The sequence below is a fragment of the Quercus lobata genome, chromosome 6 (genome assembly GCF_001633185.2).
Source record: "Quercus lobata isolate SW786 chromosome 6, ValleyOak3.0 Primary Assembly, whole genome shotgun sequence".
In the NCBI taxonomy this organism is placed as follows: Eukaryota; Viridiplantae; Streptophyta; class Magnoliopsida; order Fagales; family Fagaceae; genus Quercus; species Quercus lobata.
This window is the reverse complement of record NC_044909.1, coordinates 12,249,197-12,272,285: the sequence shown is the minus strand read 5'-3', so window position 1 is coordinate 12,272,285 and position 23,089 is coordinate 12,249,197. Positions and strand designations below refer to the sequence as shown.

Genomic DNA, 23,089 nt, shown 5'->3' with positions numbered 1-23,089 from the left:
GATAGTGTACTGCATAAGCACAATTCTAAGTGATATAAAAAACCTGTTCATGGCTCCCACTGAAAGGTCCATGAACCAACAAGCCCATAAATCAAAAATTAATAAAAGGTATTCAGACTGAATGAATATTACGTTACCTAAAAAATTGGATATAACATATACATTCTTTTGGTGAAAGCTTGGTTTGTTTGATAGTTGACTAGGGGTATACAATGAAAAAGAAAGGGAAAAAAAAAGGATTATTATTTAATACTACTACTGACATGTTTAAAATGGATCATAGGATTTGACTGTTCCAACTAAAGCAAGGGCTTCTCTAAGTGCCTCCAAGAGATGTTCTGGATAATCCTCAATGCGAGCAACACCATACTGTGATTGCATAGAACTCAAGACCCTTCCAACAATCTGAATATGGAATTGCATAAGTTAAAGCATATATATAATTGAGGAAAACTTATAAAATGGAATCACCGTGAATATAACTCTGGCCAACCTTCCTTGCATAGCCACCATAAGCTATGCCACCAATTAAAGCATGCAATGAGTTAGGCAAACTGGCTGTAAGTATTTCATCCTTTGGGTTCTCTGGTAACAAATAACAGAAGGGAAACATCAAAAGAATACAATAGAAATCAGAAAGACAGATAAATAGGGGGGGAAAAGGGTGATAAAATTACTAGTAATGGATGTTGTTTGAAAAAGTCCCATTTTCTTTAATCCATCAACCGTGTGAGCATTGGTGCCACCCGCCAATTGAAGAAAACCTACCATTTGAAAGGAGTAAAGAACTGACACCTTACCAAAAGCAAAATCGAAACTTAACACATTTTCTATGAACTTAGGGAATCCAAATACAAACCAGGGGGCCTGTCTTTCACAGCAGCCAATCGAACAGCGAAGGCAATTGATTCCCTTGTGGCACCTCGTCCAATATCTCCACTCATGGGGCGGCCATCCAACTTCATTTCATGAATTATATTAGATAGATGGATTGTTTGAAAGGAAAAGTAAAATTTGGATTGATGATATCATTTGAAACTTATTTAAACAGTTCAAATGGATTTCAGTTAAGATAGGACAGACCTGCCATAAATTGAAGCAAGGTAGATTAGGTTCCATAATAGAGTACATCGTGTTCATTGAGGATATGGTTGAATCCCCAACATTAGGTAAGCTAACCTGGAGCCAGAAAGTATTAATTCATAATGTTCAAGATCCTCACCGGGAAACTGCTTTACAGCTTAGTGTCAAACATACACACACACACACACACACATTAAGACAACAGAGGACATATCCCATGCTTACTGCTATTAGTCGCAGATGTGAAATTGAATCTCCCAAGCCATCCCAAAGTTTTTCAAAGAAAGCACTCTGCCTACAGAAGGGATCAGTTCATGCAGTGCATCAGTGCCTAGATTTGGATGAAACTCAATAAGATATAGTCACATTTGGTTATTTCCTAAGAATTTGAGGGCAAAGAAAAAGTTATTTGTCCTTCATAAGGTATTGCAGTGAAGCATATTAATTTCTCTAGCATTTGAGATGAGACAACTACAATCATATGCATAGTTTTAGATTTGGCACAGGCTCCTTTTGAGGAGATATTTTTCAGTCTTTTTACCTGTGTCATTAAAGAGGATAAAGTTCAGTTGCAAATGTAATCAAAACAAAATAATAGATCCCATGGCCCTTCTCCCCTCACCTATATAAATTATATACCATCTATTTTGTATTATAAAATGTTTAATATAATCGAAGTAGTACCTTCCACTTGTATGTATCTCCACAGCATCAATACCATTTCTTTTTATAAGATCAGCCGTAGCAGTAGTATCTCTTATATATGTAACTGCCCCTAAACAAGTTTGTGAGATTAAATGTGAAAATAATGAAAGAGATCTAAATTAAAACACCAAAAGAGGGAGAATACACAAGTTTATAATTTCAAATGTGATTAAGATTGGAGTCTTAACCAAGGCTTCAAAAAGAAATAAAAAAGAGGCTATATAGCCTACATTAAGGAAAAGCAGCAGCACGACAAAGGAAAGTAACACCCACTTATATTATCATAGGGGCAAATTGGAAAGCAACGGCCACAGCCATAACAGCGTTCAGTTATAACTCCACCCTGCACATTATATTAAGTACAAATAGCAAATGTGTCCCATTATGAACAATAGGGTGTGCAGTTAGAAATCATATCAAAATGAATCAAGAACACAAACCTTTAAAACTCTAGATGCATCGGTACCATCTGAAACTTCTAATGTAGAGTTTCCTTCATTGAGTGATATTGCACTAGCAGGACAAACAATCTCACAAGGCCTTGAGCAGTCAAGTGGGCAATCCTCTGGATCAAACTCTATTAAAGTGGCCAGAAGTCAGATTAAACAAATTGCAAAAGAATTCATATATGAGCCTGTTTTTAAGTGGCCAGTGTAGCACCCAAGACCTACCTAAATTTCCAACCTGATACATTAGGCTTTCCCTTATTCATACTGCATTGGATAAACCAAAAATATACTATGACCTATCTAATTTGTACAATTTTTAAATCCATGACATTAAATGCTTCATTGACCCTAATGCTTTGCTTGTCTAACAATACCAAGAAAATATTTGTCTTCATGATTGAGCTGAATTAAATATTGACTTACTCCTGACAAACCTGCTAATTCATTAGTGATAAGTGTGTATCAAGCCAAAGTCTGATTTACATAAATAACATGATAATTTGTATCTATGGTATAAAAAGTAAAAACACTTGCAAATCTTATTCAATTCAATTGATAACGCACATTATATTACATGCGCTTCTGCACTAGCTGGTGCTGATAAAATAAGATACTACTAATTAAACCAATGCAAGGAGGCATGTATACCAGCCTTTCGGAAGTGAAGATCTTCGTCATCATTGACGCTGATCATTACCCAAGGCCTTCTAAGGCCCACTATGTCTCTAGCCGATTCAATTCCATCATTTACTGCGCTCACAACCGCCAAATCAGCAGCACAGTCAATGCAATCAACTGCACAACCATTCATCAAAAACACATAATTCACATTCACCTACATCACACACACACAAAAATACAAACACTAGTTTTCAAGAGTTTTCACCTCCAGCAAGAGTGTAAACAAGTGAGAGATTCCTGATATCAACAACATCCTATAAAAAGAGGCAGGTTAGTGTTACTGCAAGCGATGCGACAATAATAACTACACAATTGGGCCAAAAATACCCTTAATAAGTAAAGTCCAACCAATGGTTTTTAATTGAGAACGCTAGAGAAACAAATTTTTCCCAGACTGGTTGACATGACAAGTTATGACTGGAGCAACATCCATTTCACATGAGCCATTACTGACACTTTTATTAACACCAATCACACTGTTTTAGCTAGCAGGTGTGAAAAATTTTGTCTCTACGCTTGTTATTTTTAATGTTGTATACTTGTATATATGAGTATACATATGTAGGTTGTAACTTGTAATATGTAAGTGATCCTACTTTAGTGGTAGAACAATGACTAAAAGAAATAAAATTGTGTTTTAGAATCTTGCTTGAGCAAGATACAAGCAAGGGACAGGCAAGACTTTATGTATGAACCTTGCTTAAGCAAGATACAAGACAAGTGAAATTTCTAACCTGATGTTGCTCAAGCAAGGTACAGGCTAAGTACAAGCAAAGTTTATGAGAAGAGATTTCAGAGGATTTAGCACTAACGAGAAAGTCCTGCTTGGATGAGATGGCCATCTAGCTTAATCAAGATGATTCTTGCTCAGGTGAGACAATAGCAGAATGTGTATTTTCTGCAGGATTTTGCAGAAAAATGAGGGGACAATTCAATGTTTGTGTCTCTAACAGCTAGTAACAACCATGACAACATTTTAGAGTGCTTGTTCCATCTTCCAACATAAGTGAGCTTTCAAAGGTGCTTTTTTGTTGGCAACACTTCATTGATTATAAATAGTAACCCTAATTAGTTATGTACACAGTTTTCACCTCCAGCAAGAGCGTAAACCAGTGAGAAATTCCTGATATCGAAGGTTAGTGTTACTGCAGGCGATATGGCGTAACTGCTAGACGTGTAGGGCAGACTTCCGCTCTTAGGTGAAGTCCAACCAGTGGAATTTCTAATTGAGTAACACAAGACACACAATTTTTCACAAAATTTTCCAGGATTCGTGACAGGACAAGTTATGATAGGAGCAACATCGCTTTGACATAGGCCACTAACACCACTTTTATTAACAAACAATCAAACCATTTTACCTTAGGTATTGTGAAAAAGGTAGTGAATTTTTTTTTATGTCCCTAGACTTTTTTCTTTTTATTAGAGTGAAGACATTATTAGAATATCCCAAAAGCTTAAGCTAACAAGAAAGAGCAAAAATTTACTCATTTAAACTAGTATTCTAACATATAGAAGTGGTTGTGGTGTTGTGGTTAATGGGGTTTAAGGGTTTTGTACTAGATACCTCGAAGCTTGCACCACATATGAGCTTGACCCAGTTTCCCTTTCGGAGAGATTCAAGCGGAGAAGAAGTTAATGAAGGAACCCCAACTGTTTTGACGAGGTTTCTAACCTTGTCAAGGTTTTTGCTGCTTTTAAGATTTCCTCTCACTGAAATTCAAACATAGAACTTTCAGACATAGAATCAATGAAAGAAGAAGAAGAAGAAGAAGGACCTTGATGTTGATGAGGGAAGCTTGTAGAATTGCAAAAAAATCTCAGAGACATCCCCAGAGTGCAACTCAGAAACACTGAAAAGGTGAGTAAGAGATGGATATTTATCCGTTTTTAACAGAATTCGGCGGTAAGAGAATTCGGCTTTCTTCTTGGCCCAATTGAGAAAGTGGGCTTTTATTTTTTTGCTATGTGGGCCTGCAATGGTAAGACAGGTGCTTTATACCGATTTCCCTCATTTAATTATGCTACAGCCTACAGGCAAGCGTTGCGAAAATTGCTTACAGAGTCGATAATTTGAGTCTTGAGATGTTTGACTTTGGAAGTCTTAAAATAATTGGATTCCTTGTGAAAAAATAGGGATGAGAATTAATTTCATCCCTTCAAGATGTCGAAATTGTGGTTTCCAAAAGCATATAAATAAAAAATACTAGGATATATAAGAATTGGTTAAAATAATTGTTAGTGATTCTATTTATCATTTCTTATTAATTTAAACTTTTTTGAGAAGCAGTACTTTGATTACCATTGCATCAAGATAGGTGGTTTTGAGTTAAAAAAGAAAAAAGAAAAAAGAAAAAAAAAAGATAAGATAATTTTGAGTGCAAATCTATATTTGCCTTTACCTTTTACTTAATAGTAAAAATTTGCTATCTATCAATCAAAGAAAAAGTTAAAAAGTCATATATTAAATATTTCTTTAGGAGAAATTTGAAGTTGAACCCACACATAAGGGAGAATGTTTGACTGAATTAATTTATGAGTACAACTTATTTCTCTCTCCATTGTAATTTGTAAAATGACAAAAACTCTTCAAAAAAGAAAAAGTGAAAAAAAAAAAATGGGGCTTGAAAATGATAGGCAAGAAACCAATGCCCCTATGCTCTGGCCCTAACACATGTGATATGACTACCTTTAAAGCATATGAAGCGCAGCAAAATAAGTAACAAAAATGATCAATTTAGTTGCCAAAACAAAAGGTAAAAAGGTAACAAATTATGTAAATGCAAAAGATATCGAATTGGTAACTTTATATTATGATTAATAGTGCTTGACTGTTACATTGTGCTTAAGAATAGCTCTAAGATTAGCTATGTCCATGAACTCAGTCTCCATAACACCATACCCCTTCACAAAACGAAAATAACCAGTCCCTGATACAATACCATACTCCCTCTCCTTCATAGTAAAAATATCAGCTCCTTGAATTTCCAAAGTACTCCCTTTGAAATCTCCATCAGTGAAAATCACAGAGAAAACCAAGTGCAAGCCTTTGCCATCCAACTGAGAGTTTATGTAAAAGCCTTGGGCTCTACCTATCTCCTTTGATTCTATGCTGGGGCCCTCAGTTACCGGATCATCAACGGCCAAGATTGTGCCAAAGTGTAAGATGCTAGAGGAGGTCCCACTTTTTCCAGCCACAGTGATTGCTGACATGTCATGACCAGTTAAGTAGTCATGCACGTAGAAGACTAGGTTGGTTTGCTTGGGTTGTTGGAGTTGGAGCCTTGGGATTGTGTAGGTCACATAGAGAATGGTTATGGTGAAGATGAGGAAGAAGAAATTGGTGGTGGTGAGGTTCAGAGGATTAGACATGGCTTTTGGGTTTTGGGGTCTGTTTACTTTGGGACAAGAAGGTTTGGTTTGGTGTTTAATTTAACAATGTTGTAATGTGGATGATGTTGGTAAAGATGCTTTGCCTCTTTGTTGGGATTTTTTTTTAGTGGAAAATGACAAGGTTGTTGGGAAAAACTCGGCATTACCTTTTGTTGTTTAACTAGGCTTTCATTATTCAATTTTATATGATTATTTTATGTATTGTAGCAATATGTTGACAATAATATACATATTCAAATGACATTGTCTTTTGTGGATCGGATTGCAATTTCAATTTTGGTGTATGAGTGTGGTTTTGGAATTTGGAACCTCTTATCTTATGGGCTGAGTAGTTCAACCATTCCAGACCAGGTGGGCTATAGGCTATAGTTAATGCTCATGCATTTTGTGATGTTCATAGACCATAGTTCATTCATACTGGCTTTTGACAAGGTATGGGCTCAAGTCCCTTATCCCAAACCCCACTCTCTTCTTTCAGACGGATTTGGATCCAGTGCAGGCTATTGCACCGTACCATTTTGATGTTAGAGAGAAATCATTATTCTACCATTAAAGTTCACGCACAACTTTTATTACAACTTAATAATATGTGTGATTGTGATGGTAAACTATTGTTAATACCCATTTTTGCGACACATTTTTACAAGCCCAATTCATGTATTATGTTTTATTTTATTCTTTTAAGTATGACCCAAGCCCATGCGACTTTTTGGAGAAATTGAGGAAGTGTGGTTTGGAGGGTATAGGTCGGTTCCTTTCGGACTTTTTGCATGAGCCCAGCCCATGCGTACTACCAAGTGGGTAAGGGACACTTGTAGCACCTCAGGCTCATGGAAGAGGACTTGTATCCAAAATTTCCATCCCAAAATAGCTTTTATGCTCTGTGTGACTGTGGCCCAAAGTTTCTGTCCGAACCTTTTTTTTCCTTTAAAAATGGTTGGCTCTCATTGGCCAACTTCAGCTGCTAGCTCTCATCTAGTTGAGCCTCCCAATGGTTTGAAACAACTGAAAATGAGGAGCCAATGAGGGTTTAATCAAACATTTCCCTTAATGATGATAAAAGTAATCCTTCCTTTTATCCAAACAAAAGCAAACCTGAAAATTACTACTTGCTTAACACCTTGGGGTCCAAAGCCTTTTCTATTGACCAAAAACCAGTCACTTAGAGCACCCCAAACTCAATATAAATTCCACAATCAGATTCAAAACAAAGAAGGAGGTTTTACTCTGAGAGCAACAGCCCAAGCTCAATACAAGAGTCTTTCTTCAACTAAAAAAAACAACAAGCCACATTCTACCTAAAGAGCTGAAACTTCAGAGCAAAAACCTATTTAGCTAGCCAACAATCTCACAATTCCGAAACCTGAGGGTGGAAATATGGGTATAAGGGAACCTTCCCTCTCTTCCTCACGACCTCCCTCAATTTCTTCTTTTGTGTGACTGTGGGTCAAAGTTTTAGACCTGTTAAATCACGTTTTCCTTATAGACCTGAAACTTCAGAACAAAAACCCACTAAGCCAAGAGATATTCTCACAATTCTGAACCTTAAGGGTGGAAATATGGGTACAGGGGAACCTTCCCTCTCTTCCTCACAACCTTCCCAATTTCTTCTTCTGCGTGACTGTGGGTCGAAATTTCAGACCTGTTATGTTTTTATACTTTTTTTTCTGCACTTTCATTATTAGCATTTTGATTTTCTCTTGTTAAAGCACCATTAGCCTTTTGTTCATTATACATTTGGAATTTTGGGCTTGATTCTCCACAAATAAACACTTCTAAAGAACCCAAGGGAAGATTTGGGTCATTCTTACATTTTCGGCCCTTGTCGCAAAAACGTCCTCGACAACTATCACTTTTATGTATAGACCCATAATTTTTTTTTTTTTTTTTCTCTATCAACCATAGTCGCACATTTGAGAGGGAAAAGTTAACAAGGAAAAAAAAAGTTTCAAAAAAAAATCCAAGAACTAAAATTAATAGTAAACTTTTTAACTTTCAATCTCAACACTTGAAAGTCTATTGCAAAGTGCAATAGTTGCACCGAATCTCAATCCCCTTCAAACTAGGATTTCACTTACGAGACAGACAAATGTATGATTTGTGTGTGGCAGAGACAATTAAGAGAATGAAATATATAGGAAGTTAAAAATTCTATTTTAAAATTCAAAATTTCAATTATTAAATTAGTTCTTAAAATTTTATTTTTGCTAATTTAGTCCCTCATTTTCTCAAAATGAATCAATTTGATTGTTTTGTTCATTTTTTAAGTACTCATTAAACTACAAGATCTATTAAATGGAGCATCTCATAAATGTTTTCAGTTAAATTTTTAATAAAAAAAAAAAAAAGTTTAAACGACATCATTTGCTAATAGATTTGGACAGAAAAATCAAATTTACTCATTTTTACAAAGTGAATGACTAAATTAACAAAAATTAAACCTTAAGGGCCAATTTAACAATTGAAGTAAAAATTCATAAACTAAATTGAATTTTAGCCTAAATTCTACAAAAACACATTTGGCTAGGATTTTATATAATTGTTAAGTTTGCATGTTGTGATTAGTGTTGATAACCTATTACGTAAAATAAAAGTGATAATTGAGAAAAAAAAAAATTGTATTCCTAACATTCCTCTTAAAATAATTCTTACACCACCTAATTTAACTCTTGCCATGTTATTTCTACACTTAACAAAATCCTAATTTATTTACATTAATTTCACAGTAAAACAATAGTAAATCTCAAGTAAAAAAAAAAAAAAACATTAAGAACCAATATATAAAGGAAGGTGCTTTGCCTTTGGAGGAACATTCGAGTTAAGGTTCTTCTATAAACCCATCTTTGGTCCCAGAAGGGCCAGAACTCTTCATCCTCTTATACTAATGAGAATGTTGCTCTTCAATAATCAATCCCGCATATCATGTTTTTCTTATATAGTAAATTACTCCAATGATTCCCATAGTATAATATTTTTGTGTGATCCATCCTTGATTGTTCTTCAGAAATTTTTTTCCTATCTCTGTCTTTCGTTATTTTTGAGATTTACGAACCTAATTTTTTTTTCCTTTAACAATAGGAATAGATTGGATTGTGTGTGATATTTGATTATTTATTAATTTACTCCTTAATATATCCTTTAATTTCTAAAAATTTGAGGTGGCAATAGCTTCAGTTTCCACTACAGAAACTGGTTGGCCTATTCATAGGCCTTTATTAAAGGGCAATAAATGTAACTAGCATTTGGTGCTCTCTCTAGCCGTTACTCTCTCACTATCTCCTATCCTAACGGCTAACGGTCCCTTTAGACCCTGAAAACAACATAGAGAAAATCAAAATAGTGCAATAATGCAGGGAATGGCTCTTCTTCCTCTGCTTCCCACGCCTCTCTCCCAGCAAATCTCAACTAATTCAACAACTTTGTACATTGTTGCCACCAAAACATAGTTCAGGTTAAAACATCATTGTATTTAATCTGAAAAAATTCCATTTTCTCACTCCTCTAAGTGCACAGGTAAACAGTTTTCACTTTTTTTTTTTGGGTCCCCTGTTATTTTGTGCATCATATTTTCCCTTTATTATTATTTGAATCTTATTTCTCAATTTCCTGAAAATGGTTTCAACCTTAAGATATGAAATCCAATAGCCTTTTCTTATTATCTTTATTCTCACTCTTCTAAGTGTGCAGGTAAACATTTTCTCTCATTTTTTTGGGTCCCCTGTTTTCATGTACTCTGTTTTCTTGTGCATCATATTTTCCTTCTTTATCTTATCATTCAATTCTGTTCCTAACTCTTAATTTCCTAAAAAGGTTTCGCCCTCAAGCCATGAAATCCAATTCCCACATCCTATTCTCTTTATTTTTCTTCTCTTTAACCTTGAGCACCACCCATGTTCTTAGTAAAGTTTCTAATACTTCAGATTCAGATTCTTATATCCTTTCCTGTGGCTCTTCGAGTGGTGGCACAGACTCTGATGGCCGAAAATGGATATCAGATTCCAAATTCGCTGCCTCTTCCAAAAACACAGCAATAGCTACTGCCCAATACCAAGACCCTTCTCTGCCTTCCCAAGTCCCATATATGTCTGCAAGAATTTTCAAGTCTGAATACACATATAAGTTCTCTATTTCACCAAAGAAGCGCCTCTGGATCAGACTCCATTTTTATCCATCAACTTATAGCAATCTCAATTCCTCTGATTCATATTTCTCTGCTGTCGCAAATGGTTTCACTCTCCTTAACAATTTTAGTGCGTCTATTACAGCTAAAGCTCTCACACAGGCATATATTGTTAAAGAGTTCTCTCTCATTCCTGTCCAATCTGGCAGCCTCAGTATCACTTTCACACCCTCTTCAAAATATGCAGGATCATTTGCTTTTGTCAATGGCATTGAGATAATTCCCATGCCAGATATATTTCAGCCTGCAAGTTTGGTCGGGTTCTCTGACCAATCTGTTGATGTTCAAAACTCTTCATTGCAAACAATGTTTAGGCTCAATGTTGGTGGACAAAATATTCCGGCAACTAATGACTCCGGACTTACACGGATATGGTATGATGATTCACCATATATATATGGTGCAGCCATTGGAATCACTTCACAGGCTGATAGTAATGTTAGCATTCAATATTCATCTGATGTGCCAGAGTACGTTGCACCTATCAATGTGTACAGCACAGCGAGATCAATGGGACCAAATTCAGAAGTCAATCAGAATTATAATCTCACATGGGTGTTTCAGGTCGACGCAAATTTTACTTATGTTGTTAGGTTCCATTTCTGCGAGTTCCAAGAAACCAAGATCAATCAGAGAGTGTTTGATATATTTGTGAACAACCAAACAGCACAGCCATCTGCTGATGTCATTGCGTGGGCCGGATCATCAGGAGTGCCTGTGTATAAGGATTATGCAACTTATGTTAGTGAAAGTGGTGGTGATGAACAAATTTGGGTGGCATTGCACCCTTCTGTATCATTGAAGCCGGAATTCTATGACGCCATTCTTAATGGATTGGAGATCTTTAAGGTCAATGACTCAAGTGGGAACTTGGCAGGGCAAAATCCTGAGCCATCAGCAATGCTGCTTCAGGCTGAAGCTGAGGCAGTAAAGAGTTTTAGTTCATCAGGATCCAATGGTCATGTTTTGGTGATTGGTGGGGTTGTTGCTGGAGGGGCTGCTGGATTTGCTCTTGTTGCAGCTATTGGCTTCATTGTCTACCGCAAGATTAATGCTAAAGAAACGGATTCTAGGACAGGTAATTGGTTGCCACTCTATGGCGGTTCCCAGACATCAACAAGCAAATCAACAATCTCTGGCAAGAGTGTAGGCAGTAGCCACCTCAATACTCTGGCAGCAGGACTATGTAGGCATTTCTCATTATCAGAGATTAAACAAGGGACAAAGAACTTTGATGAATCACAGGTTATTGGGGTTGGAGGATTTGGCAAGGTTTACAAAGGTATTATTGATGGAGCGACCAAAGTGGCTATTAAAAGATCAAACCCATCTTCAGAACAAGGAGTTAATGAATTTCAGACTGAAATTGAAATGCTTTCAAAGCTGAGACACCGGCATTTAGTCTCTTTGATTGGGTTTTGTGAGGAGAATGGAGAGATGATTTTGGTTTATGATTACATGGCCAATGGGACTCTAAGGGAGCACCTTTATAAGAGCAACAAAACTCCTATATCATGGAAGCAAAGGTTAGAAATATGTATTGGAGCTGCCAGGGGACTTCACTATCTTCATACTGGATCCAGGTATGTCATCATTCACAGGGATGTGAAAACTACAAACATTTTATTGGATGATACTTGGGTAGCAAAAGTTTCAGACTTTGGGCTATCAAAAACAGGTCCTGATATTCATCAGACACATGTTAGCACAATGGTGAAAGGTAGCTTTGGGTACTTGGATCCGGAATACTTCCGCAGGCAACAATTGACAGAAAAGTCTGATGTCTATTCTTTTGGGGTTGTCCTTTTTGAAGTGTTATGTGCTAGGCCACCACTTAATGCTACCTTGCCTAAGGAACAAGTTAGTCTTGCAGATTGGGCTTTGCACTGCCAGAGAAAAGGAATTCTTGAGGATATTATTGATCCTCATCTTAAGGGAAAGATAAATTCTGAGTGCTTGAAGAAGTTTGCTGAGACAGCTGAGAAGTGTTTGTCTGATCATGGGCTTTATCGGCCTTCAATGGGAGATGTGCTATGGAACCTTGAGTTTGCACTCCAATTACAAGAAAATCCAGATGGAGCAGGAAGGATTGCAGAAGAGAAGGCAAATGGTGCATATGCTAAACATAATGATATGTTGAAGATTGAGGAGGAAACTGCAGCAAGTGAGGACACGGATGACTTGAATACAAATGCAGCTTTCTCACAGCTAGTAAATCCTAGTGGAAGATGAGGCCAATTTTGTAACTTTTTAGTTTATAGTTTTGTTTTGTTCCTTCTCTTTTTTTGGGATAGGAATATTTGTTAGATTGTTGGTGTATTTTGCTTCTTTTAGTTATTCTTAATTCCTTTTCAAACTTCTAGTAAGGCAAATTCCCAGCTCTCTCTGCCTGGTATATACTTTAATTTTCTTTTACTAATGTGGTTCTTTTGTCATTTCTTCTAGTTTCCCCTTCCTATCACTCTCCTTAGCTTTCCAATCTTTCTTTTCCGTTTTGAGGTTATTTGCATTCAAATTTGGTTGAGAAAATCTGAAACATTTTGTTGCTTTTTGATTGGTTTCTGCTTCAAGCTTCTGTGTCCATTAATTCTGCAATTTTGTTTCAACAAAAATAGGCAGAAATCTAGCATTTTGACTAGCTTTTTATAATCTTAAAAATTTTCACGACATAGATGGGTACGAACTCATGTGCTTAAGCTTTTGGATGAAGCGATGCCTTCTACTGGTGGCTAAAGGTGAACCTGGATTTGTACTTTAAGAAGTTGTGCATTCTATTTATGGATGAAAATAAGCTGAACCAAATAGATACATTGCTGATTCACTTCCTACATTGTTTGAGCTTTTACAATTGATAGCCCTCCAAGTTGGAATCAAAGCTTGATTTGACTGAGAGGTCCACACATGCATAGCGTGCCAAACATGTTAGAAAATACAGGGAACAGGGATAAATATTTGCTTCCTAGGTCCCCAATAAACTGTATAGTACTGGGCATCATCATAAAGTATAGGCATTGTAATACAATTTATTGAACATGTGTGCCCCCGTTCGAATATGTGCACAGTAAGTAATAATATGTGATGGGACTGAAGCACATTGGCCCTTGTTATGAATTTGGATACAGAATACATAAATTATGACACGTTTATGAAGAAAGGATATAGGTGAATAGGTACATACATATCATTCAGCAAAAAAAAGAAAAAAAGGTACAGACATATCGTGATGCATTTGTCCTGGGACTGTCGCAGGTATCCCAACATCTAAATTATATTGCTGACCATCTTGGTATATTCATGGAGAGGCTCATACAATCCAATCAGGTAGGCCAGTGCTCACTTTCTCGTCAAAAAAAGGTAGGCCAGTACTGCTCAAGCATTGATAAAAGGAAAATACTGGTTGCATACGCATTTACTGTTGGAGTGGGCCGTGTGTGGCTTGAATTGCCACAAGCCCACATCCTCATTGCCTAAGTCGGTCACTATTTGACCAACTCCTATTTGGAATAGTAACCCACAACTTTAGCCGACTTTGACATATATATATATATATATATATTATATTTGTAGTGTAGCCGTGAGAGATTCAAGACAAATTCCAATTAACCTAGTGAGCAAGCCGCATGAGAGAAAATAGAGAAAAGAGAGGCAGTCAGCTTCTATTCTTATTTTTTATGTGAGAGAGTGCTAGGGTGTAATTGGGATTTGGGTTTCTTGAGAGTGTTCTTGTGCACTATTGTATTTTCCCTGATAATAGTGAAATCCCTGCAACTCCGTGGACGTAGGCAAATTGCCGAACCACGTAAATATTGTCTTGTGCGTGTGATTATTTTCTTTGACGTGTGTTTTCTCTATTTGTTTTGTTTCTCACAGGTTAGGAATTTTTGGTTAAATTCCTTACAACTGGTATCAGAGCCTAGGGTTAGGTTTGAGTGGGAGCAATGGCAGAGGAAGCAGGAAAGGCGTCTGGAATAGAAAAGTTTGATGGCACAGACTTCGCGTATTGGAGGATGCAGATTGAAGATTATCTCTATGGGAGGAAATTGCATCTGCCTCTTTTGGGGACAAAACCTGAGGCTATGAAGGCTGATGAATGGGCTCTTCTTGACAGACAGGTACTAGGAGTTATCAGGTTAACTCTGTCTAGGTCTGTTGCACACAATGTTGTAAAGGAGAAAACCACAGCAGATCTGATGAAGGCTTTGTCTGGTATGTATGAAAAGCCGTCAGCAAACAATAAAGTGCACTTGATGAAGAAACTGTTCAATCTGAAGATGGCAGAGAATGCATCAGTAGCACAACATCTGAATGAATTTAATACTATCACAAATCAATTGTCGTCCGTAGAAATTGATTTTGATGATGAGATTCGTGCTCTAATCGTCTTGGCTTCTTTGCCAAACAGTTGGGAGGCAATGAGGATGGCAGTAAGCAATTCTACAGGAAAGGAAAAACTCAAGTACAATGATATACGAGATTTAATTCTGGCTGAGGAGATTCGCAGAAGAGATGCAGGTGAATCCTCAGGATCTGGTTCTGCCCTAAACCTTGAGACAAGAGGCAGAGGTAATAACAGAAATTCAAATCGGGGCAGATCAAAATCCAGAAATTCTAATCGGAACAGAAGTAAATCTAGATCAGGCCAACAAGTACAATGCTGGAATTGTGGGAAAACAGGTCACTTTAGGAATCAATGCAAAAGTCCTAAGAAGAAGAATGAAGATGATTCTGCTAATGCTGTAACAGAAGAGGTACAGGATGCATTACTTCTTGCAGTAGACAGTCCACTTGATGATTGGGTTTTGGATTCAGGAGCTTCGTTTCATACCACTCCACACCGAGAAATCATACAGAATTATGTTGCAGGTGATTTTGGTAAGGTGTATTTGGCTGATGGTTCAGCCTTGGATGTTGTGGGTATGGGAGATGTTCGAATATTGTTGCCCAATGGGTCTGTTTGGTTACTGGAGAAGATTCGACATATTCCTGACCTGAGGAGGAATCTGATTTCTGTTGGACAACTTGATGATGAAGGACATGCAATACTATTTGTTGGTGGTACTTGGAAGGTTACAAAGGGAGCTAGGGTATTGGCTCGTGGAAAGAAGACTGGTACTCTGTACATGACCTCAAGTCCAAGAGACACAATTGCAGTTGCTGATGCAAGTACTGATACAAGTCTATGGCACCGAAGACTTGGTCACATGAGTGAGAAAGGGATGAAGATGCTGCTGTCAAAAGGAAAATTACCAGAATTGAAGTCCATTGATTTTGACATGTGTGAAAGTTGCATCTTAGGAAAGCAGAAAAAGGTGAGTTTCTTGAAAACTGGCAGGACACCGAAGACTGAAAAATTGGAGTTAGTACACACTGATTTGTGGGGGCCTTCTCCGGTTGCATCCCTTGGAGGTTCAAGGTACTACATCACTTTTATTGATGACTCAAGCAGAAAGGTATGGGTTTATTTTCTGAAAAATAAATCTGATGTATTTGAAACCTTTAAGAAGTGGAAAGCCATGGTTGAGACAGAAACAGGTTTAAAAGTAAAATGTTTGAGGTCAGATAATGGAGGAGAGTACATAGATGGAGGGTTTAGTGAGTATTGTGCTGCACAGGGAATTAGGATGGAGAAGACCATTCCTGGGACACCACAGCAGAATGGTGTGGCTGAGCGCATGAATAGAACTCTCAATGAGCGTGCTAGGAGTATGAGGTTGCATGCTGGACTACCAAAAACTTTTTGGGCTGATGCTGTTAGCACTGCAGCTTACTTGATAAACCGAGGACCTTCAGTTCCCATGGAGTTCAGACTTCCTGAGGAGGTTTGGAGCGGTAAAGAGGTAAAGTTTTCACACTTAAAAGTTTTTGGTTGTGTTTCCTATGTTCATATTGATTCTGATGTTCGTAGTAAACTTGATGCAAAGTCTAAAATATGTTTTTTCATTGGCTATGGTGATGAGAAATTTGGCTATAGGTTTTGGGATGAACAAAACAGGAAAATCATCAGAAGTAGAAATGTGATATTTAATGAACAGGTTATGTACAAGGACATGTCAACTGTAGTGTCAGATGTTACAGAGATAGATCAAAAGAAATCTGAGTTTGTCAACTTAGATGAATTGACTGAAGGTACTGTCCAGAAAAGGGGTGAAGAAGATAAGGAGAATGTAAATTCACAGGTAGATCTGAGTACACCTGTAGCTGAAGCCCGCAGATCTTCCAGGAACATTAGACCTCCACAGCGTTATTCACCCACTTTAAATTATCTCCTGTTGACTGATGGTGGTGAGCCAGAGTGTTATGATGAAGCCTTGCAAGATGAGAATTCAAGCAAGTGGGAGTTAGCCATGAAGGATGAGATGGATTCCTTGTTGGGGAATCAAACATGGGAACTAACTGAATTGCCAGTAGGAAAGAAGGCTTTGCACAACAAGTGGGTATACAGAATAAAAATTGAGCATGATGGTAGCAAACGTTACAAGGCCAGATTAGTTGTTAAAGGGTTCCAGCAGAAGGAAGGCATTGACTACACAGAAATATTTTCTCCAGTTGTGAAGATGTCAACAATCAGACTAGTACTGGGAATGGTGGCTGCAGAAAACCTACATCTTGAGCAGTTAGATGTAAAGACAGCATTCCTTCATGGTGACTTGGAGGAAGACCTTTACATGATTCAGCCAGAAGGGTTCATTGCTCAAGGACAAGAGAATTTAGTCTGCAAACTGAAAAAGAGCTTGTATGGCCTAAAACAAGCTCCAAGACAGTGGTACAAGAAATTTGACAGTTTTATGCATAGAATTGGGTTCAAGAGATGTGAAGCTGATCACTGTTGCTATGTTAAGTTTTTTGACAATTCTTACATCATATTACTGTTGTATGTGGATGATATGCTTATTGCAGGGTCTAGCATTGAGGAGATTAATAATCTGAAGAAGCAATTGTCCAAACAGTTTGCAATGAAGGATTTGGGAGCTGCAAAGCAAATCCTTGGTATGAGAATCATTAAAGACAAGGCTAATGGTACATTGAAGCTTTCACAGTCAGAGTATGTGAAGAAAGTTCTCAGCAGGTTCAACATGAATGAAGCTAAACCAGTGAGCACACCCTTGGGTAGTCATTTCAAACTAAGCAAAGAACAGTCACCGAAGACAGAAGTAGAAAGGGATCATATGAGCAAGGTGCCCTATGCCTCAGCTATTGGCAGCTTGATGTATGCTATGGTATGTACAAGGCCAGACATTGCACATGCAGTGGGAGTTGTGAGCAGATTCATGAGTAGGCCTGGAAAGCAGCATTGGGAGGCAGTCAAGTGGATTCTGAGATATCTGAAGGGTTCATCAGATACATGTCTTTGCTTCACAGGTGCAAGTTTGAAACTGCAGGGTTATGTAGATGCTGATTTTGCTGGTGATATTGATAGTAGAAAGAGTACTACTGGGTTTGTTTTTACTCTGGGTGGTACAGCTATATCATGGGCTTCAAATCTACAGAAAATTGTTACTTTGTCTAGTACAGAAGCTGAGTATGTTGCAGCAACTGAAGCTGGAAAGGAGATGATTTGGCTACATGGTTTCTTAGATGAATTGGGTAAGAAGCAGGAGATGGGCATTCTACACAGTGACAGTCAGAGTGCAATCTTTCTTGCCAAGAATTCGGCTTTTCATTCAAAGTCGAAGCACATACAGACAAAATACCACTTTATCCGTTACCTTGTTGAAGATAAGCTGGTAATGCTTGAGAAGATTTGTGGATCTAAGAATCCGGCAGACATGTTGACTAAGGGTGTCACTATTGAGAAGTTGAAGCTGTGCGCAGCTTCAATTGGTCTTCTAGCTTGAGGACAGGAGGATGAGTTGCAGGGATGAAGGACTGTGTTATGGAGGATTGTGGCTAATGTTTGCAGCTTGTGAGCCCTTAAGGGCTAAGGTGGAGCTGATGGAGGAGTTTGCTCGTGTAGCTTGATCAATTCAAGCCAAGGTGGAGATTTGTTGGAGTGGGCCGTGTGTGGCTTGAATTGCCACAAGCCCACATCCTCATTGCCTAAGTCGGTCACTATTTGACCAACTCCTATTTGGAATAGTAACCCACAACTTTAGCCGACTTTGACATATATATATATATATATATTATATTTGTAGTGTAGCCGTGAGAGATTCAAGACAAATTCCAATTAACCTAGTGAGCAAGCCGCATGAGAGAAAATAGAGAAAAGAGAGGCAGTCAGCTTCTATTCTTATTTTTTATGTGAGAGAGTGCTAGGGTGTAATTGGGATTTGGGTTTCTTGAGAGTGTTCTTGTGCACTATTGTATTTTCCCTGATAATAGTGAAATCCCTGCAACTCCGTGGACGTAGGCAAATTGCCGAACCACGTAAATATTGTCTTGTGCGTGTGATTATTTTCTTTGACGTGTGTTTTCTCTATTTGTTTTGTTTCTCACAGGTTAGGAATTTTTGGTTAAATTCCTTACATTTACATACTAAAGTTGCACTGAAAACGTGACCTAAAGTCATGATTCAAGTCTTGATAAAAAGAGTAATTGCAAGATACAAAAATTTTCACAAAATGTTGATATGGTAAATCATGATAGAAATCACATCCATTTTATTAGATTCAATCACATTATATTAAGTAGACGACGGTGAAAATTTTGAGTAGAGACAATATTTTTTACAATTGTTGACATGGTTTGTTATCACTTTCATATGAATTTACTATTGATACCATTTTTATTATAGAATGACACATTTCAATTATGATAAAAAAGTCGGAAAAATGTTTCCTAAAATTCTGCACTGTTTGTCAACAGTGGAAGTTCTCAGATTCAATGGTTTAGACTTTAGATTGAAAAACAAGGATAAATCATGAAGCTCATTTGGGAACCCAATATGCAGAGGCTTTCTATTCCTAGATCATATGCATTCTAGTCCTGATTCCAACCATGTGCTGCTCTTCAATGCCAATACCATTATGCAGAAAATGACAGCACACCCCTTTGGAGGTATGAATATTTATAGATAACCAAGGCATCAGACAGCCAAAAAGATACAGACCTAGATTAAAAAAGAGTTAACTCACTATCTTTTTTTGTATTTTCTTATGGACAAGAGGGTTACTCTCTAGTCTCAACTCGCATACATATGAAAGAACAAAAATGAATCTTCAAGATCACAACCAGGGTATTCCTCTGGTGCTTGGTTTCTTCAATTTCTGTTCTTGAGCTGTGAGCCTTGATGCTAACATCCAACCTCTTCTGCCGACTGCACAGAGAGAGAGAGAGAGAGAAAGTAAAGTTCAATGCCGCAGCTTTAATTCAATATTTTGTGAATTCTTCCACACAAATCAGGCACTGCTGACACACACTCTCTATTGCTCCAATCATCCTATCTAGCAAAGAGGCCCCCCATTTTCAGCTCTAGAAGAAAAATAAAGTAGAAAAGACAAACTTCTATCTCTCTCTCTGTGACAAAAGGAAACAAAAGTGAGAGAGAAAGAGAGAGAGACAGCACTGATAGCACACGGACCACAAATGAAGCACCAAGTTTCAGACCTTCTGTTTGCCATGCAGGTACATAAACAGTAGCTTTTGACTAGGGAAGACTAAATTCCAAGTAATGGAACTTTCAAGGTATATTATGGGGATGCTAGCTAGAACACTTTCGACAGCAACGATTATCAAAATAAGATATTATTGAAAAGGAACCCAACAAGGATTTGTAGAGTTCTAAAAAGGGTTAACGCTAGGTTGTGAAAAGGCTGTTACAATGGTAGGGTTCATGAATTTTTTTTGGATTTTTTTTTTCAATCATGCATGGTGCAATTGGTTCTATTATTTCATGCCTCATTTGGACTTGTTTTGGGGTTCAGCAGAACTTGGCAGACTTGAATGCAAGTGGGTACATGAAGGAGTTTGAGTAAGTAAATCTGATGACTTGGCTAGTCTTCAAAGTTTTTCCACCATTAACCAAGCAATCATCATAGGAGAGCCTCTTGAAGGTTCTTGGGTTTATTATTCTTGCAGAGGCAAACCAACCACAGTGGAGATGAATATCTGAAGGAGCACATCCAGAAACACAGGTGTTGACAATCTGGACTATGTACTGTGGGATTCCAGATGTGGAATCTCTGCTTTGTGAGATGCTTATATCTCTGTTTGTGCAAGTGCCTCATGAAAATAAGAAAACAAAAGTAATTAATATACAGGGTTACGGAAGTATATATATCATACATGAGTCAATTCAAAAGTTCAACCCCAAATTTTTTTTTTTGCATGGATGAATATAAGTTATAAACGACAAACTATAGTCCAAAATGGTGTCATAGACATGGAATCTTTACCATGTAGCAAAAGTGTTCTGCAGCTTGAATGGTTTTTATCCCCATGAGATGAATGTATGAACTCATTAATAGAAGCTTCTGCAAAAGATTATAAAGGCATGTAAACTCTTCCTCAAATTTTGAGGGGGGAAAAAAGACTGCCTAAAAACAAAGCTCAAAAGGGAACTAGAAACAAAGCAGAGAAATTTCTTATCACCTGAATGTATCCCAAGACTGCAAAATACAATGATGAGCATGATCAAGTGGAGGAAGAACACATGACAAGAGACCATGATGGTTTTTGAGTTAGAGAGTGTAATAATTCTCAGAGTTTGGCAGTTTGACTGCTCATTTTCCACTCCTGCCACTGTCATTTTGCTTGGTGAAAATCAATCAATAACAACAAAGAAAAAGTGAGAGGGTTGGTGGGTATGAAGGAGTTCTTTATGTTGTTGGTGACCCCTAGTGGTATACGTACAAGAATTGTGTGGTGGTTCCTTTTAAACAAAGTTCTGCAAGAAAGGCTAGGGAGAGTGAGGGCCACCACCAGTTTCATCCTAACAGTCTCGTTCATCCAATTTCTCTCTGCTTTAATTGTTTCCAAGACAAAAGAAAGCAGCCATTAAATGCACAAAAGCAAAAGCTATTTCACATCATCCAACTATTAAATATTACCTTCCTACTCTCCCTGAAAATTAGAATTATCAAGTAAGAAATTCGGCAACCTAATAAAGTAGAAAGTATTACCAACTTTTTAATTTTAGGCTAATCTAACAATTGATTCAAATTATACAAGTGGTTAACCAATTAATAGAAGCATGGATTATGGCATATAAAAACACAATTGTACACCCAAACACACAGTAAACACAGTCATAACACATGGATGTGTAATTGAAAAGAAAAACCCAAGTGTCAGGCATAAAAACCTCTATGTGGCTTCATTGCCAAAAATGAACAACTAGAATAGATAATGTGGTACATATTACATATAAAACCCTTCAAAGTCCAAACTCTGGCTCGCAACTAACTCTGCATGTCCTTTCTCTACTCTAGCTCTCAGATCTGCAATTGAGCTTCAATTGCAATCTCCAACTCTTCTTGGCTATCTGTGGTGGCTCTAATCAACACTCACATTTCAACCTAGTGCAGTGATAAGTGTGATGGTCCTAATCTCATCTCATGGAATATGGCTATTTTGAGAAGGAAAATGTAAAGAGAATTAATTTGCTAGGTTTTCTCTAACGCTGATCATATGGGAATTAGAGTTTAATTTTGTGGGAAATGTTAGGACATATGTAGATATTGTTAGAGACATATGTTATGTAAATTGGCTAATTTTTTGACAAAACACACTTTACTTGTAATTGTGTAGATCTAGGGTGGGTTTAGTACTTTAAGGAACAAGAGTTCGAATTTATCATTGAAGCCATGCAAATTTTTCCAAGAAACAAGTGAAGATGTGTTGCTCATTAAAGCTCGACAGGTAGCTCGACAAATTCATATCTATCGAGGTTTGATGTTGATGCTCGACAGCAGCTCAACAGAAGCTATATTTGTTGAGAATTACGAAATTCAGATTTCCAGAACTGATTTCACGCATATCCATGTATATTTGTGTAGGATTTCTTTTCTCACGACCCTAAACATATAAAAAGGATTATTTTAAGGGCCGTCAAAGGTGATGCGCCGATCGCGACGCTTAAGCGTCGTGATCGGTGTGGGTTGGAGTTGTCGGTGTTGCCGTTGAGCTTAATCAGCGACAGTTTGAGCCTCATTAACGACGGTGGCTTGTGTTTTCTTGGTTGGAGTTATCAGCTGAGCTTCATCCTTGTTTTTTTTTTTTTTTTTTTTTTTTCCGAAATGGCTATTGAAATGTTTTGTGGCTCTTGGTTTCTTTTTGGTGTGCTGGGTATTGAAATTAGGCTTATAAGTCTTTAGTGACGAATTCCAGTTTCGTCACAAAAGACCGGGCTTTGTTAAGATTTTTAGAGACGAAATTCATATTTCGTCACTAAATCATACTTTTAGTGACGAATTGTGATTTTGTCACTAAAAACATATAAGTGCAAAAATATTATTATTATTTTTAGTGACGAATATTTTTCGTCGCTAATTCTTCCTTATAGTGACAAAAGGCTTTTCGTCACTAATACTATCCATAGTAATATACCTACAGTAGAGAAATATTTCGTCACTAAAAATTTCAACTTTTAGTGATGAAATATTTCGTCACTATAAATTAATTAAACTCGTGCCAAAGTTTCCCTCCACTGGAGCCCATT

General features: G+C 37.4%; 4 protein-coding genes across 5 annotated transcripts; 1 reads left to right on the top strand and 3 right to left on the bottom strand.

Annotated features, from left to right (window-relative positions):
- Positions 1–30: 30 nt before the first annotated feature.
- On the bottom strand, positions 31–4,782 carry LOC115993974. The gene is made up of 13 exons (XM_031117973.1): positions 4,697–4,782; positions 4,486–4,631; positions 3,124–3,172; positions 2,886–3,032; positions 2,229–2,365; positions 2,062–2,131; positions 1,768–1,858; positions 1,309–1,378; positions 1,084–1,179; positions 860–959; positions 678–764; positions 494–585; positions 31–405 (listed from the first exon to the last, which is right to left on the bottom strand). The coding sequence occupies exons 1-13, from the start codon at positions 4,746–4,748 to the stop codon at positions 268–270; spliced, it is 1,275 nt and encodes a 424-aa protein (XP_030973833.1). The 5' UTR covers positions 4,749–4,782; the 3' UTR covers positions 31–267.
- A 953-nt stretch (positions 4,783–5,735) lies between these two features.
- Positions 5,736–6,331, bottom strand: LOC115993972 (dirigent protein 11-like). Its single transcript, XM_031117972.1, has one exon. It carries the CDS (start codon positions 6,288–6,290, stop codon positions 5,736–5,738), a length of 555 nt encoding a protein of 184 aa, XP_030973832.1. The 5' UTR covers positions 6,291–6,331.
- A 3,345-nt stretch (positions 6,332–9,676) lies between these two features.
- LOC115993971 (receptor-like protein kinase ANXUR1) lies at positions 9,677–12,853 on the top strand. The gene has a single exon (XM_031117971.1). It carries the CDS (start codon positions 10,138–10,140, stop codon positions 12,721–12,723), a length of 2,586 nt encoding a protein of 861 aa, XP_030973831.1. The 5' UTR covers positions 9,677–10,137; the 3' UTR covers positions 12,724–12,853.
- Positions 12,854–19,474: 6,621 nt separating this feature from the next.
- LOC115950815 (TPD1 protein homolog 1-like) lies at positions 19,475–21,253 on the bottom strand. Of its 2 annotated transcripts, none has more exons than XM_031068069.1 (3): positions 21,022–21,253; positions 20,826–20,903; positions 19,475–20,652 (listed from the first exon to the last, which is right to left on the bottom strand). In XM_031068069.1, the coding sequence occupies exons 1-3, from the start codon at positions 21,176–21,178 to the stop codon at positions 20,351–20,353; spliced, it is 537 nt and encodes a 178-aa protein (XP_030923929.1). In that variant the 5' UTR covers positions 21,179–21,253; the 3' UTR covers positions 19,475–20,350. The 2 variants fall into 2 exon arrangements, with proteins under 2 accessions (XP_030923929.1, XP_030923931.1); XM_031068071.1 differs by having other exon boundaries at positions 20,826–20,900.
- Positions 21,254–23,089: the final 1,836 nt, after the last annotated feature.